We start from the raw sequence: 16,749 nt of genomic DNA on the forward strand, positions 1-16,749 counted from the left end.
TTATAGATTTATACAGTTTGAAACAGTGAAATAATATGTTCATATTTATGCCTAAAATTAAATTGAGTTATGGTCCCTTTTCAACTTAGAAATTGTCAAAATTACAGTGCCCAGACAATAACTCATGAAGGCGTTACTGGATTTTTGGTACACCCTGAATACAGGTCAAGATCCACCAAACTAACAATTTTATACATACATGTAGCTATGAATTTTGAAGATGTTTTGGATAGAATTTGCCAAAATGTGTCTGGAGGATAATTTATGACAGGAACAATTGATTATAAAAAATGGTACACATGTTTATCACTTTGAAAAACAGTTTACTCTGCTTTTGAATTAAGAAAAAAAGATTCAAAAAATAATTCTGATAGATGAGGCTAACAAAGTGTTAAAACTTTTTGTTATCCCAAACCAAAGTTTTCAGCAGAGGTAATAGATTTATCATTGTCTTTCCCCATCTTTTGGTTCTTCCATCCTTCCTGAGCCATTACTACATGTACGTAACTGATAGACAGAAGTTAATGAATCTTATTTGAAGTGTGTTTCATGCCATTCACATTCACTTAGAGAGAGGTAGGCAAGATATAATAACACATAAGCTGGTAAAGCTTTTTGAAATGACTATTGTTTGACTGCTTGTGTTAAGCGTCCCTGCCAGAGTGGGTGTGCTGACCGTGGAGCTGGCCTCCTTGTATAATCACACATACCTCTCCTTGGTACATGTCATCCCAGCCTGCCGTCACCTTAAACTGTGGCATAAGAGCCTAATCAAAGGTAGATACATGTAGATAAGGGGTACATTCACATGTAATCTTCATTGGGTCTTATACCAATAATAAAGAAGTTATTTATGTTTATACAGCACAAGGGTCATATACAGTCTGATGGCTTATCAGTTATTGGAAAATGCCCAGGTAATCAAGTTAAACCGTATCATATCTAACTGGGTCTCAGAATGAAATGGGTTAAAGCTGGGCTCTCACAAATTGACAGTTACGAAAAATTTGACAGCGCAGTTTTGCTATTTACGTTCGAAAATTATGTTTTATGGCTAAAAGCGTTAGTAATGCTTTAAAATAAATGAGGTTTTCAGCTTAAAACATTATTTATTGTAAATTTGAAAACTGTGGTCTGATCTTTTGTCAGCAGTCCTTTATCGCTGGTTTCCAGACATTTATTCATCATTAACTTTAAGTAAAAAATATGCATAGAACATTGTGACAATGAAAACTTTTGAAAGTGACATATTTGCAATTTTACATGAACTTAAGAACATTTTTTTTTGTTTTAACCATGTGGGATATGTCTGAGTGAGCTTATTGGTGGGTTTGTCAGTCATGTGGTTGCTGTTGTCTGGAGGTAACTCATAAAAGGGTTGACAGATTTAAATGATTTTTGGTAAACACAACAAGCCTTTTCTGTCTCATTTTTTTCAACATTTAATAAGAAATAGATCTCTTGTTTGCACTTCTGATATTTTATCATTGTTTTAAGCAGTTTGGTCACTTAATATATGAAATAAAACTGACGGCTGAAAATATGAAGGAGAGAAAGGCCCTTTAATCATTCAGCTCATGTTCAACTTTGGTAACAAACCAATTTTGAGTTATGGTCCCTTTTCAACTTAGAAATTGTCAAAATTACAGTGCCCAGACAATAACTCATGAAGGGGTTACTGGATTTTAAGGATTTTTGGTACACCCTGAATACAGGTCAAGATCCACCAAACTAACAATTTTATACATACATGTAGTTATGATTTTTGAAGATGTTTTGGATAGAATTTGCCAAAATGTGTCTGGAGGATAATTTATGACAGGAACAATTGATTATAAAAAATGGTACACATGTTTATCACTTTAAAAAACAGTTTACTCTGCTTTTGAATTACGAAAAAAGATTCAAAAAAATAATTCTGATAGATGAGGCTAACAAAGTGTTAAAACTTTTTGTTATCCCAAACCAAAGTTTTCAGCAGAGGTAATAGATTTGTCATTGTCTTTCCCCATCTTTTGGTTCTTCCATCTTTCCTGAGCCATTACTACATGTACGTAACTGATAGACAGAAGTTAATGAATCTTATTTGAAGTGTGTTTCATGCCATTCACATTCACTTGTTGGTCTGGTCTAGCTATTTTCGAGGCTAGCTGACCGAATTGGTCATGTTCGTGTTCGGTCAAAGTTTGCCGCAATGATGTCTTCAAACAAATCCAAAACACATAACACAACTGTTGGTTGATTGATATGTCTGAAAAGTTGATCAGAAATCAGTATGAACTATATTAGAACCAACCTGGACATGCATTCACTGATTGGTTTGTGTATTCAGATCAATGCATTTGGAAGCATGCTCGCCAAATTAGCAATGTCGTAATGATCATGGAAATTAACAATGAGCATGGTTTAACTTTTTATCTTATTACTCATATTGTAAATGTATGTTCTAGTAAAACAATGCGCATTATGCACACAAACGCTACCTTTACCAAGCCAATATGGAATCCCAAGTATTATGATAACAGGATTTTTACGATGTGTCATTGTGATGAGTAGTCATGCCTTCAGTAAAGGCTAACGTTACATTTGTAAGCGAACTGTCTTGTTTTGTATTCTTGTTGCTGCACAGGGCATAAACTGCAAGCGGGGAAAACGTTTACTTAACGCATGGCAGACGAAAGCAAAATATTGAACAATTAATTAATAAGCAATTTTTGTTTTCATTGTATTGTTTGAAATTATAGAATTGATTGTCCTTCAGGTTAAAATCTAGACATTTAGGTATCATAGCTACTTAATTGTATTGGCAAAATGCTTTTGAAATGCTTGTTAAATTTATGCTAAGCGCATGCAAATGCTTACAGAAATTTGTGAATTAGAAATAATGGTACTGTTAATCTAAGTATAAGTTTGAATGTTAATTTATTTTTTTAACACCTTTTTGTATAATATACAATTATTATGCCATTATTATAATGTGCCATATGCTTTGGTCTAGTTCAGTATAGTTCAGGTCTAGTTTGTTTTCGAAGTTAGTGGACCACTGGTCCATCTCTCAAAAAAGTTTAAGCAGGTGTTTAAAGTTGTTTTTTAGCTCACCTGGGCAAAAGTGTACAACATTTGTGCTCAATGCGATCTATTGTCCATCATGGTCCATCATCAATGTTTTCATGCAAACACCTTCTTTTAAACCACTGGGACAGTTTTAACCAAACTTCACAGGAATGTTCCTTGGGCTGGCCTCTTCCAGATTCCTTTAATAAAAATGGTTCCATGCAGAACTCCATGCTCCGTTTTTATAAATGTAGATGTAAAACAAACAGGACATATTATTGTTTCAGCTGAAGTAGGCCAGCCTTTTGGTGGGTGGCGTGGAGTATGTTGTCTGATCAATAACTTTGTCCAATCATCACTTTATTTGGTCAGAATGTGGATCGGCATAATACCTTTGAAAAATTTGATAACTAGTCATTGGCTTAAGTCAACCAAGAGTTATTGCCCTTTAATTATAGAGATGTCTGGAGAACCATGACAATTATACTATAGGGCCAAGATGGCCCCTTTATTCGAAAAAAAAGCGTTGGACTATATCTTGATACTTTATAAGCATATAAATGGTAAATTTTTTGAAACATTCATTCATTTTTTTCTTTATTATTTAAAAACATATATATAATTGTTTGTTTCACTCTGAGATTGCAATGCATTTCACCTTGTTTACACCAAATTTAAATATTTCTCTTGAACATCTAGCAAAGCCACTTTTGAAAAGTAGCTTTTGGTGCACATTCTTACTGGGAAACTAACAAATATCCTCTAAGTATTACAGTATAACCATAGCCACTACTTTTGTGTGGTAATATGCAAGTCTCTTCTGGATCAAGTTACTGGCTTTTTATACCAGTAATTAAAAAAAAGTTTGAAATTTGTTGGTCAGCAGTAAGTGATATAAAACTTAAAAACAGAAGTTATTGTAAGTTACATGATGTTGTTTTTGTGTGCTCAGCCATAACAACCCTGGTTTGGTGGTGCATGCCCATGCTCCATCTGGCTCTGATCAGTCATTATTTTCCTGTAATCAAACCATTCAAGATCTAGTGAATTTAACAAAATGTAAAAGAAATGATCAATTTGTTTGTAAACCATTTGTATATTTTGTTTCAGTGTGCAGAGTATTCCACCCCAGAAAAACAAAGCTCAATTACGACTGTGATGAGAAATCTGCTTGTGTGGGTCTGATCCGACAATGTCTAAAGGCAATAGGGGTCGCATCAGGTATGTTTTGGTCTGATTCTACAATGTCTTATGGCAATAGAGGTCGCGTCAGGTATGTTTGGGTCTGATTCTACAATGTCTTATGGCAATAGAGGTCGCGTCAGGTATGTTTGGGTCTTATTCTACAATGTATTATGGCAATAGAGGTCGCATCAGGTATGTTTGGGTCTGATTCTACAATGTATTATGGCAAAAGAGGTCTCATCAGGTATGTTTGGGTCTGATTCTACAATGTATTATGGGAATGGAGGTTGCATCAGGTATGTTCGGGTCTCTTTCTACAATGTATTATGGCAATAGATGTCGCATCAGGTATGTTCGGGTCTGATTCTACAATGTATTATGGCAATAGAGGTTGCATCAGGTATGTTTGGGTCTCTTTCTACAATGTCTTATGGCAATAGAGGTTGCATCAGGTATGTTTGGGTCTGATTCTACAATGTCTTATGGCAATAGAGGTTGCATCAGGTATGTTTGGGTCTGATTCTACAATGTCTTATGACAATAGAGGTTGCATCAGGTATGTTTGGGTCTGATTCTACAATGTATTATGGCAATAGAGGTTGCATCAGGTATGTTTGGGTCTGATTCTACAATGTCTTATGGCAGTAGAGGTTGCATCAGGTATGTTTGGGTCTGATTCTACAATGTATTATGGCAATAGGGGTCGCATCAGGTAGGTTTGGGTCTCTTTCTACAATGTATTATGGCAATAGAGGTTGCATCAGGTATGTTTGGGTCTGATTCTACAATGTATTATGGCAATATAGGTTGCATCAGGTATGTTTGGGTCTGATTCTACAATGTATTATGGCAATAGAGGTCGCATCAGGTATGTTTGGGTCTGATTCTACAATGTCTTATGGCAATAGAGGTTGCATCAGGTATGTTTGGGTCTGATTCTACAATGTATTATGGCAAAAGAGGTCGCATCAGGTATGTTTGGGTCTCTTTCTACAATGCATTATGGCAATAGAGGTCGCATCAGGTATGTTTGGGTCTCTTTCTACAATGTATTATGGGAATGGAGGTTGCATCAGGTATGTTTGGGTCTCTTTCTACAATGAATTATGGCAATAGGGGTCGCATCAGGTATGTTTGGGTCTGATTCTACAATGTATTATAGGAATAGAGGTTGCATCAGGTATGTTTGGGTCTCTTTCTACAATGTCTTATGGGAATAGGGGTCACGGTCTGATCATCCAATGTCTTCTGGCAATAGGGGTCACATCAGCCATCAGGTATGTTTGGGTCTCTTTCTACAATGTCTTATGGGAATAGGGGTCACGGTCTGTTCATCCAATGTCTTCTGGCAATAGGGGTCACATCACCATCAAGTATGTTTGGGTCTCTTTCTACAATGTCTTATGGGAATTGGGGTCGCGGTCTGATCCTACGATGTCTTATGGGAATAGGGGTCGCATAAGGTGTGTTTGGGTCTCTTTCTACAGGTGTGGTTTGGTCTGATCTGACAATATCTGATGGCAATAGGGGTTGCATCAGGTATATTTAGGTGATTTTACTGCTTGAGGATTAGGAGGGAAGCATATGATGTGATCTATTTATATTCAGCTAGTCATAAGTTAAGATCGAGGTATTGTTATAGTCTTGGTGTTGTTGTCTTCCTTAGTCGAGGTTACACATCACAAAAATCATTGCCATTATACAAAAACCATTATAGATTCTCATATGAAACTTGGAAGTTGTGTTGCAAAAGCCAATACACATATGATAGTACTGGTAGTACAAAAAGGCCCATACTTCAAGCTTGAATAATTGGTTAGTTATGCTATCTTTTTTACTGAAAAACAGCAACAGAAAATATGTTGGCTCCGCCATGCTTTTGTTTCAATTGGCATGTTATCCCTTCTCAAAATGGAAAATTTAAAAAAGGTGAGGTAGTCTCATAGTTGTAGTTTAATTTGTCAGATATGAATCCAATCATTTACTGGTACACCGACTTCAACTTCATATTACCGGAGTTTCTTCCCCCAGTTATCAAGTCATATTAAATGGTCTTAATGCATGTATTATAAGGTTTTAGATGTACAATGATGATTATTTGGTATCATTTTGAAGGGTTTTATGAGTAATGAAAACATTGGTAAAGATTATACCAACAATTAATTTACAGTCAATATTGTTTGGGTTTGAAAGATTTCGTTATATTTTTGCTCATGTTTGATTTTTGTTTGAATAAAAAAAACACACTACAAACTTCAATTTCTTTATCTGTGATGTATTTTCAAGTATTTATTTAACATATTTGTAATCAGAAAGCAGTACCTTTTCAAATGATACAAACATTATAATTAAATGGTCACCAGACATTAACATTAAACACTATTGTCATTGTCTACTGTAATTAATTTGAACAATAGATACTATAGTACCCGTATGCTTGTCTTTCTCTTATTGAACTTTTTTAACTAGGGCTTTACCTGTTGAAGTTAGAGCCTTTGCAGAACCATGGCCACAGGATGTTATTCTGTTAATGCTATTTCTTTCTTCAAATATTCAACCATGCATATATGGTATTTTTAAAGTTATTGCCTAAAAATGTCTTCATCATGAAAGCCACACTTATTACAGCACTGGTTGTTGGATTTAACTATCATTGATGTATGCCCTATCTGTGTATTCCAGCATGTGGATACATGCCAGTGTGTTGTTTGTTGGCTCGGTGTGTATGGCTGTGGTGTATACAGGAGACACGGATCAACAATCATACAGAGGCTGAACAACTTCTACATACCCTAGCTGATGCCATAAACAAGACAGATTTTCTGGTATAGTAGTAATCTCATTGCGTAAATAGTTTTATAGATCATCCAGGAACATGCATGCGCTGATAATTATCCAAACAGTTATAATTTGTGTAATGATAATGTTCTTATTCATGCCCCAAACAAAAATCGGAGGGGGAGACATATTGATTTTCGCTTGTCTGTCCATGCGTTCATCTGTCAGTAAGTATTACAGTTTATTATACCTCACGTGACCTGCCCATGTTAAAATTTCTCATATACCCATCATGGGCAATTTTGTACTGTCACACACTGACAGTACCGTTTTGACCGGTTGACATGATACTGTCACATAGCACGCTAAAAATAGCCACTTTTTGGTTTCCCAAGTCTGAGGTGGTAAGCGTTTATTAAAATGTGTTGTAAGTCTGGTAACTTCTGGAGTTTGCATTATTTCTTAACGACATTTGCAGCAAAATGACAACTAATGAAAACAAACAATAATTACAGAATAAATTGATTAAACTTGAGAGTTGTGTAATTGTGAAACATCTTTATATATGTATATAAATGTAACTGTGTTCAGTATAATAAAATAACTACTGCATGGCTTCCAGTATGACAGTACATATTGTCAACATTCAGGTAAATACTGTTACCCTCGGCTTCGCCTCGGGAAAGTTAACAGTATATCCCTCATGTTGACAATATGTACTCTCACACTGGAAGCCATGCAATATTTAAATAATGTGAACTTGTGTCGCATAAAACTCCAAAACCATTTCCCCTTCATGGTGGCACTATGTTGCAATGTATCGGACTATCAGCATAATCAGCTTGCCCTAGAATTTGTATAAGATATTGATGATACTTATTTTCTGAGCCATGTATTATTTCATCTCTTTTTTTTCTCATGTTTTATTGATTTCATTTATTTATTCCTGTTCATACAGCCGATCAACATCCAGGGTATTTGCAAAACCAATCAATTGGATGTTTAGATCATTTTTAACTTTTTTATGTTCATTCATAGTTTCAGAATGTTCATAGGGCTGAGGTATAACAATCAAATGTACAATGCGTGTTAGACAAGATTTGTCCACAAAAAGTCAGAACTACATACCAATGCAACAAAACTAAATCATATCTGCAAGCCACAGACAGAGAATACATTCTAACATTATTTTCACCCATGCAGTACATCGATGATGTTACTGAGGAACAATGTTATGGAGAAATAATTTGAATCACCAAGTCCATGTTTATTGACATCTTGTGGCTAATGCCATATTTGTGATTGTTAAAATTGATACACCATGATTTAAACATGGCAATCTCAAAGTGACCTGAATGATTTACGACAAATACTTAATCCTCCCTGAATATACGGGTAAGCATCCTACAGTATTAAAATTACGATAAAACAATAAACTAACTACCTGGCCATTAACACACCTAGTATCGGTGACCCTAAGAAACTATCTACCAACTACTTGATATTTTAACCACTTCCAGCTATTTGTGATCCTGTAATTAGAATCACTAACTACTTGACCATAACCACACCTAGTTGTCTGTGACAGTTGGGCTACACGTACCACTTACCACTTTGCCATCACCACCCTTAACCATGATATGACTGTTTTCAGGTGACAGGTGACTATCCAGTGCTGACCTTCCCATTGTATGCAGACCATATCCAGCTGCCAGTGACCCCAGGCCTGGAGGGACCCCTTTCCAGTGTCCTGTGGGTAGTCAGTCTGTCAGGCAATACTAGGTATGACCTGGTGGTCAGTGTACTTGACACAGTCAAGGATCAACATCTCGCCCCATCTGTCAAGTTCTTATCAGGTTCTGATGTTTTTTTGTTAATCTAGATGTTGACTGTTTAAAACTGAATTTAATGCAGTTAAAACTTTCAAACGTATTTGCGGCAGAAAACATCTAAATATCTTTTATTATTAAAAGCAAAATTTTCAGGCATTTACAAAATAGAGCATCTTTGTGTATGTGATTGGAGTAAATAGTTTTAATACTAATTGATAAGCATTGTGTGTCAGATGCATTTTCTTTACCTAGTTAGACAAATGTACCTAAAACACTTAAGTCATATATTAAATGTGAGGTGACAAGCTGACAACATCCATAGACATAAAGGCTCTATCATCCCTTTAAGAAGTAATTCAATGATGAATGGTGACTTTTTCAGTGTATTCTTTTACCACAATGGTTTGTACAAGTTAGGACAATATACAGGGTATATTTCCACCCAGATAATTGAACATGTGTACGGTATACACTTTCTTAATGTACCATATGTTTATTTCAGAGTTTTTCATTTTAGTGCATAACACAGAGGATTTCTCAACTCTTATAAAGAGTGTTTGTTCCCAGCCCCCTGCCATCCCTTGGGGCAGGACTTCTGTACCTTTCCAGTGTACATATTACAGGGTTTGCTAGCAGTAAACAGAGGATATCTCTATGCTTGTGGTGATTGTCTCCTCCCAGCCCCTGCCAGCCCACGTACCTTTCCTAATTGTGCAGTGTAAATATTACAGGTTTTGCAAGCTACAAGTTTGGACAGTACACAGAGTATATTTTGATGGATTTATACATTGATAGAGATGGAGATTTCCGCTCCCAGCCCCTGCTTCTGTACACTTCCTGATTGTCCAGTGTGCATATTACAGGGTTTGCTAGCTACAAGCTGGGACAGTACACAGAGGGTATTTCGACGCTGATGGAGATTGTCCGCTCCCAGCCCCCTGCCACCCCCAGACTCAGGGCTCGTGTACATTTCCTTATTGGACTCTGCTTCGCTAAACTTGTAAGAAATGGTAGCTTTTCTAACATAATATACAATACATAACACTTTAATGTGGGGTTGGCATTTTGCTGCTCACAAAGATGTAGAGGTTCAATCCCCAACCTTGGGCACGTTTGGTTGGTGGCTAGATAAGTGAGCTTCAAGCAGGTACTGTTTCTTGTACATCACAAGACCACTTTGGCACATTAAACTTTATGAACAAGTATGATAAGGATAATGCGTTATTTCATGATAATTGCATTGTAACCAAACATTGCTTCCGTATCTTGTAGGAATTCGTAAGCTTGCACTTGAATGCACAATCAGATAAATTGAGTTTTATACATATATAAATAAAACCTAGCTTTATAAACATATATTTGTGAGCCTGACAAAGCTGTCACAATGACGGTTCTTTGTATGTGCATGTTTGCAGTAAGTGCATCCGTCCGGACTGAACCTTGTCCCGAATGTCCCGAATGTATCTTGACTATAATTTTAGGATTTATATTTTTTTAAACTTGCAATGAAGGTTCTCCATGATGAGGTGGTGTGTCATGCACAAGTCCCAGGTATGTACCTCAATGGTCAAGTTCACACTTAAGAGGTTAAATGTATGAGTACTGTTGATAGGACTAGTCTTGTCTAAACCTTGTCCAGGCTGTATCTTTTACAAATGATTTAAACAAAAACTTGCCATGATGAGGCGATGTGTTATGCACAAGACCTCAGATGTCAAGGTCATTCTTAGAGGTCAAAAGATGAAATGAGTACTCTTGATACATTGATGAATTGAGTAGATGATAAATTAAAAGGCGCACCTATACTTTATTTACAGTTCCTAGAAGAACCTAACCAAATGCTATGTCATCAAAATACATAATAATTATCTCCTTTTCCTTCAACTCCATGTTATTCTGTGTTGCAATTGCATGGAAGAGCATTACGCCTGTGTCACAGCTCTTTTAACATATTTTTCAAAATGTTTCCATTGGCATTTAGTTATATGTAGGTGTTTAACAAGCCATGTTCTTGAAAAGCCTTCAGCCACTACTTGCTGACCCTAGAGTGACCCGTTTGTTTTATTCTAGTGAATAACTGTTGTTTAGACTTGTCCTGTTGCTGTGTTCCAGGACAAGAGGCCACTAGGTCTGGCAATGTTTCGTGAGGCCCTGTGTGCTGATTTCAGCTTCCTACGGCCACTGTACACAACTGCCCTGCAGTACCGCAGTTTTGGAGATAACGATATGGAACTAGAGTGCCTTAACCTTCTCACAATGGTCAGCTTAGTTAGAAATATCATCTTTTAACTCACGTATAGAAGGAAGTACTTGCATATTTCCTTTGTATTTATTTCAAGTAAATGTACTTCCATCCTTCTATTCAAATGCAAAATACCTTTTTGTCAAAAAAAAAGTTGTAGGAAAATATCTTAGGCCAAGCGTGGTATTCATATATAGGTCTTAATTGGATCTAAGAACAGTGAAGCTAATTGGATTATTTGGTATAGATAGCGAACCTATCTTCATTCTGTTATTGCCAAAGTTAAAGTTGTGGCTTTCTTGACTCTGTTATCACCTAAGGTATTGTGGTATTCATGACTCAGTTATAGCTAATGTTAAGTTGTGGCTTTCATGACTATGTTATAGCCTGATTTTAAGTTGTGGCATATGGAGCCCCGCCTTTGGTCTTTAGCAAGAGTTTGATTGAGAGTTTAGTTTCTTAAAACACTTCGACAAACCTTTAAAACATTATTTTGGAAATAGGTTTGTTGAAGTGCTTCATGAAACTAATCACCTTATCAAACTTTGGTAATAAAACAATGGCGTGGCTCTTAAAGCAGCATAGACTGCCCTTTGTTTTATTGAAAATGGTGTAGTAAAAGAAAAGTTATCTTTGATTCAAGTCTTTATTTTAAGCAAAAGGTTGCCTTTCAATGTAGCATACATGATGTAATTTATCACCTGGTATACACACACTGTTATTGCTTAAGTTAAAGTTGTGGCTTTCATGACTCTGTTAAAGTGTGTCTGAAATTAAGAGGCTTTTGAATTTTGCTATGGACTTTTCTTAGACTCCCAACTGGGAGCATAATAAACCAAGGGGATTCTAAGAAGCATGGATCAGCAGTACATACTCTAAAACAATAATACTGGCACATGTTATAACTTTAACTGCTTTATCATGTTAGGCCTTGGAGATGCGGGACAGCCCAGGATTGCCAGTGACAAGTGGTGTGGACGTCCTGTCTCTAGTAGACTTTGAGGATGAAGATATCACCTACCCCACAGCCTTGTACACTCTGGCCAGCAGGGCACACAAGCTGCACAGGTAGGCAGTGATCAAGCTAGACTGTAAAAAGAAGGAAAAGATTTCCACAGACAATTTAGAAAATTTATTCAAGTAGTGTTTTCCTCAATGATTTTGATTTGTAGACAAACTGCTCTTCTATACAGCTCAAAAAGTTTGACACATTAAGTGTCTCAGCTTGATCAAAATCAGTCAGTGCATACATATATTTGTATTTTATGTGGGTAGGGAGGTGGGGGTGTTAAGCTTGATCAAAGCATTCATTATATTTAGACAACATTTTATATTTCACCTGTGCTTATAGTAATTAGAAAGTAAAGTGTACTGTATTTGCTTAGATGTATAATGTAATTAGACAGGGATTATTATAAAAGACCTGAGGGAGGGTTTAATGTTTAATACTGAAATCAAAGAAGGAAGAGCCTTATCATGAATGAGATAGGTGGAGTAAAAAGGCTGGCTAGCATTTTACAAGATCAGCCAGTGATCATGTTATTTAATTTTAAACTGTTCCATGTCAGGTAAAGTTTTATTTTGTCTGTCTATGTAGGTTTGATGTAGCTGCAGAAAAATACACAATACTTCTACAACATCTGAGGACAGGAACTGTTCAAGTTAGTATGCTTGCATTATACAGAAGAAATACATATATTATTAGTATAAGTAATGTACAAAATAAATTTAGGGAAAAGACATCTCCATTGCCACAGTATATACCTGAACATAGCATAAGAAATGACAGCATTGCAACAAGAGTAATTTTTGATACTTTGCCCTTTGTGAAACATATTTTTCACTGATTGCTTCCCTTGGAATGTGAGTTCAGTATATAACCAAAAAAGGTCATGCCAGGAGAGCATACGCTCTTATGGACCTCTTGTTATTTTCTTCACATAAAACCATTTCAAATAATGCCAAAATAATATATGGTCACCAGGCAACTAAAGTTCACTTACTTCTGCACAGGATATCTTAAACTGATGCATCATTTTCCAGAGCGAAGATTTGCCGCCAGTTTTACAACTGTATCATGAGACTATGGAAGCTACACTAGGATCTGGTAAATACAAAGACTGCCTGAAGCTATGTGACCACGTTCTTGCTTGTTACCATGGAAACGCAGTCTCCATGGATACCACCTATGATCCGAGTCAAGGGTCAAGCCATAGTGGAGAATTCACAGATGAGTTGCCTCGTGCTGGAGATGTGATAGATTTTGTTTATAATAAAAGAGTTGTGAACAAAAATTTTAGTCAAAATAGTAAAAATAATGAAGATTTGTCTAACAATGGTGAGGAGATGGAGACCAGTTGCTCTGGTCAGTCTTTGAAGAGGAAGTATTCAGAAGATCGCGCCTCTGAATGTCACCATGGCGATACTGATGTTGTGGCCTTGAAGTTTAAGGCTTTGGCCTTGCACAAGATTGGGAAAATAGAAGATGCATTGATCTGTTTGAAAAGGTAGGCTTCACAAGATAAGTGATAGAATAATAGAATAACGAAATGATGTTTTATCAATTAACCTTAGATAAAAAGCTCTTATTATTATGATATGGGATTATGTACCTGTACTGAAGATCCAAGCATTACCAGATAGAAGAGCTTTTTTACATAAATATGAACATGGTATATTCAAAAATGATGTATATATATATAAATATATCTAGGTCTAAATAGTTTGAAATTTTAGATAGTTGTTAGGAGACATTATAGTAGTAAATTAGTTATTCTAATAATTTTGTAAATTTTAAAGCTTTTTTTAAAGTCTTTAAGATGTCGGGTTTAAAATAAAATGTTTATAATTATCTAGTGACAACAATTAAGTGAGTCAGTTACACAGTTTTCTCCCTTTGACCTCAAGTGTGATTCAACTCTTATTCAATACATGTTCCCTGGTCTATGAATGAAGTAAAGTACTATTCCCATAAAACAGGAAGTTTTAAGTGTTTTACTCAAGGCCTAGTCACAGACTCCGTACACTAAGTTTAAAAATTATAATCTACATTTGTGGCATGTGCTTGTAGGTTTGTTTTTTTTAATTTTAATAAACAAGATTGTTCTTTCCTTTTTCTTTCTTGATGGCAAGAGGATTTTAAGTCTCATTTTATGAGTAAGTTTTCATTGCTCTATACAGTTGATGTCAGGGATATGTTTTTAAGTATCACTTCCTCTATTACTTTTAATGTGATTTTTCACCAAATCTTTAAGTTACCTCCTGAAATTCATTTTTCACATGATTTCACTTGACAGTTTTCACCAAAATGGCCTCCAAGTTTCACCTAAGCTCTATTTGAATTCAGGCCCTAATTTCTCAAAACTTCTTAAGTCCCTTATAACAGGACTACATGAAATCTTAGCTCACTGTTTTTATTTATCTATTATATGCCTATCATCTATATTTATTTAAATTGTTGACTTTAAATAGAAATTTTCTGTATGAAAATAGCTATCAACCATTTTTCATTTATCAAAATCAAATTTAAGTATTTATTTTGGCTAACAGAAATATAGGCTTAAGAAGTTGCAAGAAATTGTATCCAGGTTGATGCATAGTGTAACTGCTGAGAAATTTCGGTGGACTCTTATGGAGGTGGTGCTTTAACTTTCCCCTCTTTTTATTGGTTAACATTCTATTTTTGACCAATCACACTTTTTATGCCCCCGAAGGTGGGCATATTAAAATCGCACCGTCCATCCGTCCATCCGACTCAAAAACTCAGAATATTATGGACAGATTTTAAAATAACTTGCCACATGTGTTCGGCATACCAAGACGACATGTCGCGTACAAGAACCGTGTCCCTACCTCTAAGGTCAAGGTCACACTTAGGTGTTTATTCCCAATGGCATGCTGCATATAAGGACATAGAGTATAGGTTGTTGTGTACGGGCTGTAACTTTCCCTTGTATGGACAGATTTTAAAATAACTTGCTACATGTGTTCGGCATACCAAGACGACGTGTCGCGTGCAAGAACCGTGTCCTTACCTCTAAGGTCAAGGTCACATTTGGGTGTTTATTCCCAATGGAATGCTGCATATAAGGACATAGAGTATAGATTGTCGTGTCCGGGTTGTAACTTTCCCTTGTATGGACAGATTTTAAAATAACTTGCCACATGTGTTCGGCATACCAAGATGACGTGTCGGGTGCAAGAACCGTGTCGCTACCTCTAAGTTGAAGGTCACACTTAGGTGTTTATTCACAATGGGATGCTGCATATAAGGACATAGAGTATAGGTTGTCCTGTCCGGGCTGTAACTTTCCCTTGTATGGACAGATTTTAAAATAACTTGCCACATGTGTTCGGCATACCAAGACGACGTGTCCCGTGCAAGACCCGTGTCCCTACCTCTTAGGTCAAGGTCACATTTGGTGTTTATTCACAATGGAATGCTGCATATAAGGACATAGAGTATAGGTTGTCGTGTCCGGGTTGTAACTTTCCCTTGTATGGACAGATTTTAAAATAACTTGCCACATGTGTTTGGCATATCAAGAAGACGTGTCGTGTGTAAAACTTGTGTCCCTACCTCTAAGGTCAAGGTCAGGTGTTTATTCACAATGGAATGCTGCATATAAGGACATAGAGTATAGGTTGTCGTGTCCGGGTTTTAACTTTCCCTTGTATGGACAGATTTTAAAATAACTTGCCACATGTGTTCGGCATATCAAGAAGACGTGTCGTGTGTAAAACTTGTGTCCCTACCTCTAAGGTCAAGGTCACACTTAGGTGTTTATTCTCAATGGAATGCTGCATATAAGGACATAGAGTATAGATTGTCGTGTCCGGGCTGTAACTTTTCCTTGTATGGACAGATTTTAAAATAACTTGCCACATGTGTTCTGCATACCAAGACGATGTGTCGCGTGCAAGATCTGTGTCCCTATTTCTTATGTCAAGGTCACACTTAGTATTTATTCACAATGGAATGCTGCATATAACGACATAGAGCATACTGACCTTGTTCATAGGTCAATGTCACATTCGGGGGCATTCGTCACATACTGTGACAGCTCTTGTTTAATTCAGGTTGTTGCTTAGATAAAGAGGGCTTTCATGTGGTACTGACATAGCGCTGTGCCTACACATATTGCCCTGATTGTGTGTCAGAATCATTAACAACTATTCACTTTCACTATAACAGGGCCATACAGAGTATATCGGACATGCGCAGACAGAAGATGCGGGCAGTGATGGGTTCATCCTCAGAGCCTCAGTCTAAACGAAGGAAAATCCAGGAGCCTGGAGCAAACGGAAAAAAGATGTCTGACAAGGATTCTACTCTTAGGGATGACAATAGTATTGAAAAACTGAATGTCACTAAAGGGAGTAGTGCTAAGTTGAATTCTGGTGAAAATAAGCTTGCTGGCCTTCATGGAACATCACTCGAACTAGAGTGTGAACTGTATGAAATGACTTCTAATATTCTGGACTCTTTAAAGAAAAGTAAGGATGCTGCTCATTTTAGAAGACTTTCAACTGAGTTGAAATCATGCTTTAAAGTCTAATACTAAATGAAATTAATGCTTGAACATTGCTTTATTATATCCAATTTGTTTAAATACTGCTTAATAGGACCAATTTTTCTCTCTTCCTAAAAAGTTGCTG

General features: G+C 36.4%; 1 protein-coding gene across 1 annotated transcript; it reads left to right on the plus strand.

The window, feature by feature from the left end:
- The first annotated feature begins 1,340 nt into the window (after positions 1-1,340).
- On the plus strand, positions 1,341-16,649 carry LOC128237087 (uncharacterized). The gene is made up of 10 exons (XM_052952294.1): positions 1,341-1,362; positions 4,165-4,275; positions 6,922-7,064; positions 8,672-8,873; positions 9,713-9,849; positions 10,962-11,108; positions 12,020-12,159; positions 12,689-12,752; positions 13,135-13,598; positions 16,286-16,649. Exons 1-10 carry the CDS (start codon positions 1,341-1,343, stop codon positions 16,647-16,649), a joined length of 1,794 nt encoding a protein of 597 aa, XP_052808254.1.
- Positions 16,650-16,749: the final 100 nt, after the last annotated feature.

This window comes from Mya arenaria, chromosome 6 (assembly GCF_026914265.1).
Source record: "Mya arenaria isolate MELC-2E11 chromosome 6, ASM2691426v1".
Lineage (NCBI taxonomy): Eukaryota > Metazoa > Mollusca > Bivalvia > Myida > Myidae > Mya > Mya arenaria.

Excerpts from the sequence above, each read along its gene's own strand:
- LOC128237087 (XM_052952294.1), top strand. The coding sequence starts at position 1,341 with ATGTGGTTGCTGTTGTCTGGAG. Across the intron at positions 7,065-8,671 it reads TAAACAAGACAGATTTTCTG|GTGACAGGTGACTATCCAGT; the intron begins GTATAGTAGTAA and ends GACTGTTTTCAG. Across the intron at positions 8,874-9,712 it reads ATCTGTCAAGTTCTTATCAG|GGTTTGCTAGCTACAAGCTG; the intron begins GTTCTGATGTTT and ends TGCATATTACAG.